At 46.8% G+C, this 15,033-nt stretch overlaps 1 protein-coding gene across 7 annotated transcripts in view; it reads right to left on the reverse strand.

Annotated features, from left to right (window-relative positions):
* The window catches only part of DAPK1 (death associated protein kinase 1), a 178,088-nt gene extending 163,448 nt beyond the window's left edge, over positions 1-14,640 (reverse strand). For 2 of the 7 annotated variants that reach the window (XR_009051244.1, XM_057721038.1), the window contains exons 1-2: positions 14,174-14,551; positions 13,164-13,335 (exon numbers count right to left, since the gene is read on the reverse strand). Coding sequence is in view for 5 of the 7 variants with exons in the window: in XM_057721038.1 (XP_057577021.1) it covers positions 13,164-13,225 (62 nt within the window). In the remaining 2 variants the exon portion in view is untranslated. Of the gene's footprint in view, positions 1-4,096; positions 4,116-13,163; positions 13,336-13,650; positions 13,873-14,173; positions 14,552-14,621 lie in introns of those variants that run through there. The other 5 variants (XM_057721042.1, XM_057721040.1, XM_057721041.1 and 2 more) reach the window with 5 other exon arrangements.
* Between the last annotated feature and the right edge of the window lie 393 nt (positions 14,641-15,033).

Raw genomic sequence — 15,033 nt, forward strand, 5'->3', positions numbered from 1 at the left:
CACAGCATGGTATGCCATCCAGCCTGCTGGAGTGGCAAGAAATGGGGCTTAAGAGAATGAAAAGCCAATAAAAAGCAAGGAGTTATCTAGCTTTGACTAAAAATTAGAAATCAACATTTAAAAAAAAACCCACACAACTATTAAGCAGGTTAAAAACAGAGTCAAGGAGATGGCAGCAGAAGGCCACCTGTGGGAGAGAGCAGAGTGGACCGAGGTCAGGCAGTGATGGGACCCCGGCCGAGGCATGACTCAGAGCAGCCCGCTCAGAGGAAGGGGTGAGGCAGAAACTTCGATGCTGGCCATGAGCAAGCGACATCCGGGAGTCTCTCCAGGGCTTACTCACTGTCAGGGCCATCCCACACCTCTGGGACACAGCAGACCCGCCCACTCCAGGGACAGGATGTAAAAGCCAGACTACAACAACATCTGCCCCGACCTCTCGCTCACACCATCTGGCAGCCTGCTCTCTTCCCTCCCCTGCTCTGGACACTCAAGGTAAATACCTTCTTTCAGGGACACTTTCTTTTCTCATTGGGTGCAAGATCCTCCTTGCCTACTACCCACTCCAACTCCTAGGTCCAGTTGTTAACACTTCCCTGTCTTGATCCTGTAGCCCCGTGGTTCTCAATGGGCTGGGTGGGGGTGGGGGAGATGTTACTAGCATCCAGAGGGCAGAAGCCAGGGATGCTGTTACACATCCCACAACCACAAAGAACCATCCTGACCAAAATGTCACTAGTACCGAGGTTGAGAACTTCCAATTTAAGGGAAGTACTGAACACATCATATGAGCCAGTCACTGTGCTGGATGTTTTAAGGTTCTTTAAACTTCCCCCTTCCACCAGCGGCAGAGGAACAGGCCACAAAGTAAGCCCTACCACCTATCACCCAATTTCCAGTCATGGCTTAGCAATTTTGGGTGTCCAGTGGTTGCCTACACCATTTAAAATGCATTATCCAAGGCCAATGTCTTTCCAAAACTCGGTTTTCTCATCTGTAAAATGTGGATTACAATACCTACCTCTAGTCCCTGGTCTAGAATGGGTTCCCAGTAAACCTTAGTCTCCTTGTCTACTCCTTCATGTCCAAGTTCCAATTTCTTCCAGGGAATAAATGGGTACACACACACACACATACACACACATATGTACTCAGGTACGCACCTGCTTACATTTTTATGTCCCCACAAGAATCTGAATGAATCAGTGAATAAATGAATGAACCCTCCAAGTCAGAATGGCCTCTCCTCGCCTGAACTGCAGAAACAGTTTTTCATATTTGGTTTCTCGCACTTCTTATTCAGGTTTTCTATTATCGTTGGTTGTGTAAAGTCTATCTGCCCTACTTGGTTAGGAATTCGTTGAGATAAAAGGTCCTGACGGACACCCCAGCCAGTGCCTTATTATTCAGATATCCAATCAACCCTGGACCAATGAATAGATGATGGGTGGGTGTCATGGTCACGTGATACTTCCATTTAACAGTCCTTTTATGTTGCCTGTTTATAATTAGCATTGTCACTCCCTGATATTTCATCTCAACCTTATAAACCCAATTTTCGGGCATTTTCCTTTTCAAATTTGTAAGCATCCAATGTTACTTTTATAAACTACAGATATCTCTACATAATGGGTCCAAAGAATAAGGAAACATCCTTTTAAAGTGGGCTCGGGACTTCTGTGGTGTTCCAGTGGTTAAGAATCTGCTTTCTGCAAGGGACACAGGTTCGATCCCTGGTCAGAGATCTAAGATCCCACATGCTGTGGGACAACTAAGCCCTCATGCCGCAACTACTGAGCCCACGCACCTCAGCTAGAGAGCCTGCGTGGCACAACTAAAGAGGAGCCCGCGTGCCACAGTGAAGATCCCGCATGATGCAACTAAGACCTGACACAGCCAAAAAAAAAAAAAAAAGAAAAAAAAAAGACAGTAGCTTTTAAAAATAAATAAAAATAAATACAGTGGCCTCTCATGCGGCCACCATGTTCCTTTAACAAATGGGCCCCCAGTCTGGGAAACAAGGATGCACTCAAACACCTAAGTGGGCACTCACTCCCAGCAGTTGGCAGAGCCTCGCCATTAAGTAAATCCTAACAATTCAGCCTTTCAGCCACCAACCTAATAGGCTTCTCTTGGCACGGGCAATTCTGGCTTGGCCAAACACTCATTTTCACATCTTAAATCAGTATGTGTCAGAACTGAGCAGAGGCTCAGACCTGCCGTACATCTTGCCTTCTGCAGCAAGCTCATCTCAGAATGGAACTCACACACTCACTCAGATTCCTTCCTCCACAAAGATCTGTAACAAAAATCTATGATTTGTTCACCTGATCAAATTCCTAGTCTCTTACTTGGCTGCTTAAGACAGTGTTTTCACTTAAAAAGCAGCTAGGAAAATGAAATCGACTTGTTTAGGAACGTACAGAACACCCTGTTAAACCGTGAATCTGCATGCTGACATACCTCAGGTTCTTAACATACCTCAGGTTCTTAATAACGTCAGGGTGACCGTCTCTCTGAGCATTTCCGAGCAGCTCTCTCCCAGCTGTTGCGCAGCTTTTAGTTGTCCTGGCTTCCCCGAAACAATGTTTTCCCATTTTAATAGACCCTCCTTGACGTCAGCTCCTCCCTCTCCCCGGGGCGTCTGGGTGCTCTTTGGCAATGGCAGCCCCGTAAGCCCTGTCTCCAGCAGCCCACTTTCAAGTGCACAGCTAAATTCTTGGCTAACTTATTTCTCAGGAGCTCTGCGAATCATTGACCATACTACCGGCAGACCCGCGAGGGAGCCCAGTACATAAACTGAGTCCTGGGTGCAAGCCAGCCGGAACGGGCAGCTAGAAGGACGGATCACATAAATGACATCAAACTTGGCAGAATGAGCCCACCCTGCGGGCTGAGCCAAAGACGGGGAGAGAGACAGAGGAGAAAAGAAGAGAAGGAGGAAGGATGGAATTGAGGAGGAGAAGTGGGCCGTCACCCTCACCCCACCCCTGGGCGGCCAGGCCAGAACCTGTGTGGGGAAATGAGGGACTAACAGAAAAAGGCAGGACTCCGGAGACATGGATCCAGAAGCATGTTCAGTCTCTCCTGCTTTCTCTGTCTTATTAAACAGCTGCCCCTTCTCCAGCACTTACTGTGTGCCTGCTGCTGGGCCAAGCACTTTACACACATTACATACATCTTCACAACAACCTTATCAGGTAGGTACGATTATTACCCCTGTTTCACAGATGAAAAAACTGAGTCTCACAGAAGTCAAGTGACTTTCCCAAGGTAACAGCTAGTGCATTGTAGAGTCAGGGATTTGGGTCAAAAACTCTGAACCACATTCTAATTTCTGGGTATATACCTTAGTAAAGAAAATAAACAAGGCTTCCTATACACTTAGCTGAATTCCACCCAATGTAAGAGACACAAAAAGCCATGTTTTCTACTCTCATAAAACTCACAATTCACAGGGAGGGCCAAGAATCACATGGACAGGCCAAGTGTAAAAAGACACCATGTGCCCAGTTATTTGCTGCAAATTGTTAAGGGATACAGGAAATAAGAAAGAGAACCTGCACGACTAGCTGTGGACACACTCCTCACAAGGCTGCAGGCTGAAACAGGCCAGCTCACTTTGCATTTCAGTTCTCTAGGTTAACACTTCTCCTCCATGCAGATAATTTTTTTTAATTAAAAAAAAGTTTTTTGTCACCCATCCAGCCCGGGGCCAGAGGGGAGGCGGCTCAGGGTCTGTGAGGACACCAGCCTCCGTGCCCCCGCTTCCCTCCGCCAGCAGGGCTGGGCGCGTGTGGGTGGGTCAGGACCTCTGCCCCCAGGCCCCGCAGGGCTGTGGGAGGAGGGTGGGCTGCGCAGGGGGACTAGGGCCCTGTGGCCTCCCCGCCGCCTCCCGGGGTGGGTCCCTGCTCGCTTTTGCACAGTGGCTTTTGCACAATGGAGAGGTCCCTCAGGTCGCTGTGGGCCCCTTCTCTATTTGCACCTTGGTTCAGAGCACTTTTCTAGATGGGATCAAAGGGCACATTGGGGCACGGGGTCAAGTGAGGGTGCGGGGAAGGAGCGCTGGAGACTCAGAAATTTGGGGAGCACAGACCTGGCAGGAGGCAGGGTCCTGCTTCGTCATCTCTTCACCTGACCTTGCTCTGCGGGTGGAATATTTAAAAAAAAATTCTTTTTAATTATCTGTATCAAAGAGAATGTTGCTTCTGAAGATGAGACCTACAAAGGAGGGTCCATATTAATTGGTAACATTCACAAAACCGGATATACTTATTCAGGGCCCAAAACAAAGGACTTAGCAAAACCGAGGGACTTCACACTTCTACACCATCGCTAGGCTTACCTTGCCTATCTCTCTGTGCCAAAGGAGGGGTGGGGAGGGAAGCAAGGCTGACAAAACTTCATCCTGGAAAATATTCCACTTGTTCTAATTAATTTCCTCTTCCAAACAATTGAACTGGCTGCCTGAAGCGTGTGAGGGGGGATGTCTGATAGGTGCTCAAACCTTATCAATACTGAATGGGGAACTGTAAAAATCTTCCCTCTATTCCAAAGCTAGTTTGAATTACAATACAAAGCAAAGAAATGCCTAGAAGGGTCTCAAGTAGTCATTTTATAGATTCTCCACCAAATGGGAAGATAGGTGAGGATTCCACTCTACTCCGATTGTACAAAGTGGAAAAAGTGACATTAGAGAGAAAAGAGCAGAGCTGCCCTACGTCAGCCAGGCCTTGTCCTGAGCACACTGGTGCCACTGCAATTATGTTTTGCAGAGAAGCGTAAGCCAGCCAGGAAAGGGGAAGGAAATAAACCTGTGAGTACCTAAAGACAGGGGATCTCCTGAGGATATTTTGGTGGAAGTCTCTGGCATTACGAGCAGCAGTTCACATGCTGATTCTATACACTCTTGAGTGGCAAAGACAACATTTAGAAAGACAACTTTCTGTATTCATGTTCCAGGTGTACAGCAGAAACCCCTGGCAGGCTCTGATTTCAATTACACTGATTTATGTACCAGTAAAATAGTATTTTTAAGATAACAAAAAATCTCAACTTTTTTTTGGCTTACCAAATTTCTAAGGATAGCTCCTCTGGGTATCAGGTGCAATTCAGCATTTCCAGCTTCAGCAGTTGGCTGTGAAAAAGTCTATTCTCTACAGTATTCATATACGTACGGTGCCCATAGCTTTGTTTTTGTAAAGGGAAGCAGCTTGTAAGTCTCAGTCTATTAAATATTACACTCAAAAGGTTGCAGCCTTTCATCACTCTCCCAGAGACATATATTTCTGCTGCTTACCCATAAACCACAGATGGCAAAAAAAATTAAAAAATAAGCTCCACCCAGAGGAGGCAAAAGGATTTAGAACTTCTCAAAGGAGGGTGGAAACATTAGAAAAGAATCAGCACTAACTACTGACCTCTTCTCCCCCAAGCCACTCCCTCTATGTCCCGACATATCCCTCTGTCACTATTTTGTCCCATCCCCTGAGTCATATCTACCCTCCTGCATACACAGTCTGGTCACAGACAGCAGTATGAGTTGATAGGCAGATACACAGACAGGTAGTTGAGAGGGAAATCTGGCCCTCTTCATGATGGGACCAAAAACGGTACTGATCACCTCTCCTACATTTCTTTTTCAACTGGAAAACTCTACACTGGGGGGCCAGGAACAAAAGCACAGAGGACTGAAGTAAGGTCTCAAAAATCCTGACAACTTTATAAGTTAAAAAGGGAAGAGCTGCATGGTTTCAAAGGTAGAAAACAAAGAACTTTAGAAAAAATTATTTAACAATGAAAAAAATGGAAATTCGCTCATTCCTTATAAGTGAAAATTTACTATATCAACTGTACTGGAGATATTTAAAAACCAGTCCCACTCATCACATTATATCTAAGTAAGAATAATCAGACAGTTTTGACCAAAAATAAAACATGTCCCACAAGAGTCTACACATAGAGCCAAATCTCCCAAACCACCAGGCTTATGAATATAAGCACCATCGATACAAACCTTTCAAACGCCAGAGATCGGTAGTTCACAGCATTCATTTGTTCAAACATTACGTTCCTCATCCAAAGTTGAAGGTCTGAGAAAGGGAAAAAATCAAGAACTTTCTCCCTGCCTCCCTCCCCTCCTGACACCTCTGAATATACATTATATTACTGAATAAAATTTCTCAAGTTGACAATTGGAATGCCGACAGGTAGGACACAGGCAAAAGCCCCATGGTCATTTCTCAGAGGTAAGCAACATCACACTTAAATGACCGCAGTGTGGTCGGGAAGCCACGTGAGCTCTCAGCATCACCTCCAAAAGACAGAAGTGATAAACAAGAGTCACTAAGGATCACACCTGTCAGCTATCTCCAGAGATTAGTTACCAGCACATGACTGGTTTTGTTTTCTTTTGGACTGGGATGGAAAATAAGGCCAACTATTTCAGGTTTTAGACTTTTTCCCTATAAAAACCCTTTTAGCACATTAAACCTAGAATGGGGATATGATACTTTCTGTTTTACCTAAGAAAGATGTACTAATTAGACAAAGTTATTTTTAAACCCATTTTCGTTAGATGACGTAGAAAAACCAAAGGTCAATCATTTTTTCCTCTACTCTCTCCTAACTGTACATTTAAAGGCATTAATTCAGAATGTTAACAAAGTGATAAATTGGATTTACTGTAAATAATTACACTACCATGTAATCTCCTTCAAGGCCGAGGGATGATATATTCTGTTGTGATAATTTACCATAACAAACCAAAGCAAAACAATGAAGTATCACCTTCCACATAAAGCCTCAAACAATCACATGCCAGCCTTAAACCAGACAGACCAGTGTCGCTTCACGAAATGAGATACTGTCATTTAGGGGGTGGCCTACCGGGCAGAGCCATGACTCTTACACATTTCATGACTGAAAGGTTAAATAATAATGAAAGTGTTCTGTGAACTTTCTAAAAAGCTAAATTATTAACTTTGGGACTTGGATAAAACCACGGCACATACTAGCACCATTCATAACTCTGGGGCACAAGCCATTTGGAAGAGTCAAGAAGGTCATGTGTGTTGTCAAGTGCCTGTGAGAGTTCTCAGCACCAAGGGTCAGCCTTTGTGTGGGGCGAAAATGAAAACCCACCATGAAACGGTTACTAGTTACTCCCAGTCATCCTCTCCAAGCAGGTATTAAGATGGATCGGCATTAGATGGCCGCCCAAATCACTTCTCTTAAATATCAACATGATCTGGCTTCCCAAAAAATGATAATTGCCAAATCCTGAGTAGTGTGAAGAATATAATGGAAACAGTCCCGCTCAAGTGTCTAGGTCCATGTCTTGCTACCTGTTAACCAGCTACCTTGGGAAAGCCACCTGACCTAAGGACCGATGGGATGAAACAAGAAGGAAGGACTCACTGACTGCTCAGCGTCTTCTAGATCTAAGTGCCCAAGGGTCCTGGGCTGCCCTCCACCAACGAAAGCCCCTCCCCTCTACCAGTAGGTGGCTTTCTTTGTCTTCTGATCAGAAATGTTTCCACTGAAATCATGCTTTATTTCACGCACATATTAGGTTAGGTAGACATAGCAACTGGCTAGAATTAAGGATGAAAATTCATAACGCATTTCCCTGCAGGGTGTTCCAGAGGTCAGAGTAATCTTGACTTTGTCGCCGCTTACCCCTCATCTCCCCACCACACCATCTCCAAAGGTATCCAGCCCCCACACACCCACCACCACCCCCGCCAATGCCTAAAGGAAATGGTCTCTGCCTTCCAGGGGTTAAAACTTTGCTGGGAGACCAAAGGATATGTCCGACAATAGCATCTCTTCTGATATAACCCTGTATTGCAATTACTGAAATTAATCTGAACATCCACCTCTGTAAGCATATTGTGTCTTTCACGGCTTTGCAGGGGTATGCCAACACCACAGGGCCTTTAAGTGAGACACAAGCCTAGGGTAAAAGGGCATAGGGGGACCAGAAGGGCTGCTTCAATGTTCCCTGGCTTCCCCATCAATAAGCACCTCTATACCTTACATGCCTGTTGGTCTATCCTCCCAGGTCCCAGCGAACCTTATTTCTACGTCCCCAGGTGGTCCAGAGGCACATTCCACATTCCCAGTGCTGGCAAGCAAGCGTTCAACCCAACTGCCACTCACTGCTGTCACTGTGCCCTCCCTTCACATGTTAGAAGGCTATTATTAGACCTCCCTAAAATGCACAGAATTTTAAAATCCCTGATCGTTACTTCTAATACGATCTCTCTTTTTGAAGTTTCTCTCTCTTAAACTTTTGCTGCCTTTCCCATCAGAGGGAACATCTGAGGGCCCGCAGAAGCAGAAGCGCAAAGAGAAAACTCACGTTCAGCGCAGGCCTACAGGATGATCTCACTAGTCAACCTCATGAGACTTCGAGTCCCACTTCCACGTAGAAGACATGCTGGGAAGTCTCTCCCTCTCCCATCCCCGTGGGACTGCCAACATCCTTAGTACTGATTCCTGCAGTTCACAGTAAACCAACTGAAAAATGTACTCAGACTGTCAGGGTTTATTACTATTCCTTATGTCAGTGAAAATGCCTATGGATTTTATGCCAAAATGAGAATGTTTTAACTTTGAATTACTACCTTCCAGTGACCATCCAAACAAATGTAGAATACTTAATGCTTCACTTTGTTTTGTTTAAAACTGATCTTGCGCTTGGAAATTTTGGCTGCTGTGCACAGCCAGAGAATGCAAAAGCAAAAGCAGCTTTTATTCTGATGAGCTGCAGCCTTAAATATCCTAAGTTGATCCCTACCAGAGTCATCACTTATTGAGGGCCATACACATGTAAATAAATATATGTGCGTGTGTGTGTGTGTGTGTGTGTGTGTGTATTCATGGTGCTTTACAAATATTAATCCATTCATTCAATCAGCAAGCATTTATTGAGCACCTAGTGTCACGCACATAATTAGGCATAAGAGATAAAAGGTGATGAGCAAGTCCAAGGTCACAACCCTGTGACAAGCTGTGGTGAAAGCAGATAATCAAACAAGTAATGAGTATGCAATGTGGTAAATGCTGTAATGGGGAAAAAAAGGGTTTTTAAAAATATGGACTTCCCTGGTGGCGCAGTGGTTAAGAATCTGCCTGCCAATGCAGCAGACACGAGTTTGAGCCCTGGTCTGGGAAGATCCCACATGCCGCGGAGCAACTAAGCCTGTGCGCCACAACTACTGAGCCTGCACTCTACAGCCCGTGAGCCACAACTACTGAGCCCATGAGCCACAACTACTGAAGCCCGTGCACCTGGAGCCCATGCTCCACAACAAGAGAAGCCCAAGCAACGCAACAAAGAGCAACCCCCACTCTCTGCAACTAGAGAAAGCCCGCATGCAGCAACAAAGACCCAACACAGCCAATAAATTTTAAAAAAAAATAATAATAACAACATCTGAGGCAGCAACTATGTGTCAGATGTTTACAGCCACTGCCTCTAATTCTCACAACATCCTGCAAAGGTAGTGTCTCCCCACTTCCCAAATGAGTGTGCTGGGCTGTCGCACGCTACACACTGCCTCTCCATCTGCGTCAGCATCTGCATCATCATTTGTATCTCAAATCTCCATTCTGGTTTCAATATTATACCTGCTGGCCTGCATCAGCTTATTCAGATGTCAATCAAATTTCTGCCCAGAATTATACAGCATATTGCACACCCTAGGGAGAAAAGAGCCTAGAGTGCACCCTGAAGGAACTTCCAAGCCGGCTACACGGAGTAATACAAGAATATTAATAACACAAAGTAAGGATGGAGCATGGATGGGGCAGTCTGTGGTCATGACCAGTGGAGTGCTTCAGACAGTAAGTCATTTGGCTTCTGAAAGAGAGAGATCATTTTGGAGAGATTTATTCAGGAGGTGGGACCCAGGTCCTAAGATCACATAAGGTCAGACAGTGGAAGAGAAAGAAGGCCAGTCCTCAGTTAGGCGGTGTTCAGAGAGGTGCCCAGAAGACTCACAAGTTAGGCTGAACCACAGCCAGGGGTGTAACTGGAGCCCAATGGTGGGACAAGCTGGACTTCAGCTGCCCCAGTGCCAACTGATAAGAGATACTACAGCACCTGGGGCAATAAAATGACCCAGTATAACAGCACATGGAGAAATGCGCATTTATAAGAACTCCTCCCAGAAACCACTACACGTGGATGGAAGCAGTTCTTCGTTCCACCTCCTGGGATAGAGGGTAAGAACACAGGTCACCAAACAGTACTCTAAAGGTGACAGTCCCTTTCACCGCAGGGACTTGTGTCTACTTGAAGGGTGTGCAAGTTCAAGACCAGAGCTGCATTATTCAGAATCAGAGTGGAGAGGCTGAGGGCTGTCAGCCATGGGTCTCCCCCATGATTTTTTTTCCACAGGACCTCCCTTCCCCAAATTGGTAAACAGACACGTAAAAGAATATCAAGTTGCAAACCAAGTTATTAGCGTGCCTGGAATACTCACATGTCTCAACCAGCCCTGCAGATGAAATCTGTATTTGTTTAACTCTTGAATGCTGATAAAATACTTTTACACGTCTTAGATTACATGATATTCACAACAGTCATGAAATAAGCACTAGGCTTCTCATTTTATAGATGAAGATCCAGAGGGTCAGAGAGGGTAAGTGACCTATTCAACATTATACAGCTAGCAGTTTGTAGAGCCAATTTTGGACAAGAATATCTGCCCAGTGGTCTGTCTGCTCTGTCACTACTGCAAATAATCATAACACTTTATAAAGTTCTTTAGAATGGACAGTTTTTACACTAGTCCTGGGCAGTACACACACTAATATACATAGACAGACAGACACACACACACACTCTCACCCTTGTATACACATACTCTTCCTAAAAGTAGCAACAGTAATAATGGTAATACTGTATCCTACCTGTTTAAAAACCCATCTTCCCTCCTCTAGCTATGGACTTTGTCTCAGCCCATTTACAAGGTAAGTGAATGGCTATTATTTAGATTATTGCTAAAGATATACGGGTAAAGTCTTCAATCCTAGATGCTGGGCTGTTTATAACTTACTGCTTAGAATAACCTTGCTTTTGTGTTAAATATCTGCCCATTTCCATTTTCTGCCACTAAGCTCCTGCCTCCACTCCCAATCTTCTCTCTGTGACACACAAAGCAGGACCTTTCCTATACGTCCATCTTATGCCAGGATGTGTTTTCAGGAAGTGGCTATTTCCCAGCAGACATAAAATTCACAGGACTTAAAAAAAAACTTCAAAAAAAAAAAAAAATCAACCATTTACTGCATTTTTAAACAAAAGCAAAAGACCTATCAGACAGATGGGCGTATATACTTTATTTTTTTAAATCCCCAATTCCCAGTTTTTCAGAGCACTTCTTTCAAATTCATAGGTCACACAAATTAAATTATTCAATAAACAATTTGTCAATTAGTCTTGCACAGTGGGGAGAAAATTATACACAGAAATGTGGGATGAGCCAAAATCAAAGCAAAATGCTAGTGACAAATGAGCAAAGGCAGAAGGCCTGTCATCACACCCACGAAATAAAGATCACAAGCTCCCCCACCAGCCACAGGGAGGCCTCATTTTTTTCCTTCTCATAACACATAATTCTAACAAAAGATCTTAATGAAAATAAGGTCAACATACTTAATCTATAAAGCAATCATCTCACCTACTTTTAATCATCTCTTTATGAGAGAATTTATATAATCAGGCCACACTACACCATCAATTTAAATATACTTTTTTTGCCTTTTTTCCCTGCTCCCAAAGGAAAACTCCATGCACCATTCATCTCGCTAAAAACCACAGGAATAAAGTGACTTAATTCTAGTTAAACCAAGTATTTCAACCACATACTCTTATACCTAACCTTAAACATATCTATGAAATACGATTTTTGAGGGCTTTCCTTCTTACTTATTCACTCAGTAAACCTCCAATATACAGTAAGCTCCCCCGAAGCACAAGTTCCCAGTGATGTTCTGAGTCCATATTAAATGTATACTGAAATATTTTACAGTAACATTTGAAAAATTTCTTTCATTCTGAACTATTACATGAACTTTAAAAAAATTTCAAACTCAACTTTCACAATTCTCATAAGGTAATCTAGGGTGTGGGTGTTTTTAAATTTCCTTCTCAGAGGAAAAAAGAAACACTGAATCGACACCAGGTGTATATGGAAAAATACATATTTTGATACACATGTAAATACATACTTTTTTGTTTGTTTAAACATCCTTTTGTCTACTTGACTCCCAATACAAATACACTGCAGTCAAATTCCTTACATTGAATTTGGGTGTGAAATTTAAACTTAATGAGTGTGGAACCTGGGTTTTCTGCTAAAGTTAGACCAGAGCGTAACACACCCTGTCAAATCCCCAGTCAAGGGGAAACCCATTCAGCCCTTAGATGCCCGGAAAGAAATCATTCTTTGTTCACCTGGAACTGAAAGGCTTCACATTCAGAATCACAGTTCCTGCAGCAATGGAAGTATGCTCTGAATCCAGATAGCCATATTAGACTCTCAATCAGGGATTTGTTAAAAATTTAATATCGTGAATGAAACCAAAGCAACCACTGACACCAACTGGGTATTTAAATTCCTGGCTCAAGGAAGTTTCAAAATCCAAACCCAACATCGACATCTGGCAAGTCTCCATGTGTGACCTACCGATACCTGTGCATGTTACTCTGAAAATTCAGAAAGAGAGAAAGTATTAAAAGCCTATTAATTAGTTTGTACACCTAAGAGCTAACTCACACGGTTAACTGGAGCTGACTCCAGTTTCAACTATATCTCAGCTTTTGCCTCATTGTCTCAGAAGGGCAAAAGCTGACAAGAGTTACTACAGACAATTAAATCTGTTCCTGTGCAGGGGTCTTGATCAATTCACTCTGCATCATAAACTAACACTGAAATTTCCTCTCCACCCACCGTCCCCTTGGATTAGGTAGTTTATTTCTGGTCCCCAGTCCTCGCTGGGTTAGTAACTCTTTTCTCTATAATTTGCACATCTCCTGGAAGGGCGAGGGAGACGCCTGAATTCAAACTGCATTTGTTTACCTCCCACTGCCCGCAATATTATGCATTCGCACAACCCACAAGCGTGTGCGCTTCCGGCACCCCCAGTACCTGCCAAGTTCCTCGCCGGTGTCGTAGTAATCATCCACGTTTTCCTGTCTGAACACGGTCATGATAAACTGTCACGCCTCACCGAAGCCCAGCGCACTTCAACTCCGCTTCCCAAACCATCACCACCGCTCCTGCGTCTCCGTGGGTCCCTCATGCATCAGTCAACACAGTCCTTTTAAAAAAAAAAGCAATAATAATAATAAAATGACAATCCAAAAAGGAAGTACCCCTCCCCAGGGCTAAGACTCGCCTGCTGAAGACCACCTCTCCGGAGCCGCCCCACCCCGGCGGGTGGAGAGGAGCACTCTTTGTTAAACCGGGCCAGGGACGCCCCCAGCCCGGCATCACTGGCGCCCGCGTGGGGCCGGGCACAACCGCACCCCAAGGTCCGCGTCCCCGAAAACAGGGCGCTCGGCACGGATCAGAACCCGCTCCGGAAGTGGCTGGCCTCCCCTTTCTCTGCACACACGCCCACCCAGCTCCCCACCTCCAGCGGCGCCGCGGAAGAATGAAGCCCTCGCCCGGGCGCGACGCGCCTTGCAGGAAGCATCCCTCTGCCGCCTGCAGCGGCGGTGCAGCCCCCGCGCCACCTCCCGGGTCCCGCACCTCCCCGGCCGCCTCGGCCACCTTCTCTCCTCCCTCGTGCCAAGCAGTCCCCAGAGGCACATTCCTGATGACTCCCGCTCCGTTACCCGGCCGACCCGGCGTGCGGCCACCCGGGGGAGCAAGGGAGGGAAGGGAGCGGCCGAGGGAGGCGCGGCCGCCCGCTCCCGGTCTCGGCGCCGCGACACAAAGCGCCCGGCCCGCGCCACCTGTTCCCACCCGGCCCTCGGGGCCGGGGCCACCTCCTGGCTGCGATCCCACTTTCCCCCTCAGTCAAGTTAACCCCGCCTCGGCCTTCCCGGCTGCCCTGAGCGCTGCCCAGGCAAACCCCACCGCGCCGCGGCCGCGAAAGCAAAAGCAGGCGGCGGGGCCCGGGAGGAGCTGGCGAGCCGCGAGCGGCCACTCACCCGGGCGCCCGGGAGCTGCCCGGGTCCCTCCGGGGCGCTGTCGGAGGCCGACGGCAGGCGCCAGCGCCGGGGACGAGCGGGGCGGCAGCGGGAGCGCAGGGAGGCAGCGAGTGGCGGCGCGGATCCCGCACGTCCGCCCGGCGGCGTCGGCTCGGCCGGGCTCTCCTGCTCCGGCTCCGGAGCACCCCCTCGGTTCCTCGCCGCCTTCCGGGCGGAGGGCGGCCGGCAGACGGCCAATGGGGACCCCGCGGGCGGGCTGGCGACACGGCCCACCCTCCTCCGAGCTGCCCAGCCCGGCCGGCGCTGCGGGGGCTGCGCGGCGCTGGCTGCTCCTCCCCGCTCGGCGCTCGGGGCTCTCTGGCGCGCTCTACCGCGCACACCCCCGCACACACCCACTCACCCCACACCCGCGCCGCCAGCGCGGCCGCGCGCAACGTGGGCGCCCCACCTGTGACACGCTGCTACGCGGCCCGCTTCGGCGGGGCTCCGGAGAAATGAGATTCCTTCATGCTGTAAAGGTGTCCTGAGCGCCCAGCGTGGGTCAGGCGCGGTGCTGGGCTCCGGAGAATCACAGAGACCATTATAGGTTTAAAAAAAAATCCCTGCCCTCTTGAAACTTACATTCTGGTAGAGAAGCTAGACATATGTAAACAAATAAAAGATCATTTTAGAAGGGATCGATTCTATGGGGACAATACTGCAGGATGATGGGATAGAGAATGACAGGGCGGGAGTGGACAGAATTAGAAGGGGTTTCTCTTCCAGATAGGTGTTTTCAGCTGACTGTAAGAAGGTATGAAACCAGAGAAGAAAGGTTTGAGGTCTCAGAGGCCCAATGCAGCAACAGAAACGAAGGGTTT

The sequence above is a fragment of the Hippopotamus amphibius genome, chromosome 2 (assembly GCF_030028045.1).
Source record: "Hippopotamus amphibius kiboko isolate mHipAmp2 chromosome 2, mHipAmp2.hap2, whole genome shotgun sequence".
Taxonomy (NCBI): domain Eukaryota; kingdom Metazoa; phylum Chordata; class Mammalia; order Artiodactyla; family Hippopotamidae; genus Hippopotamus; species Hippopotamus amphibius.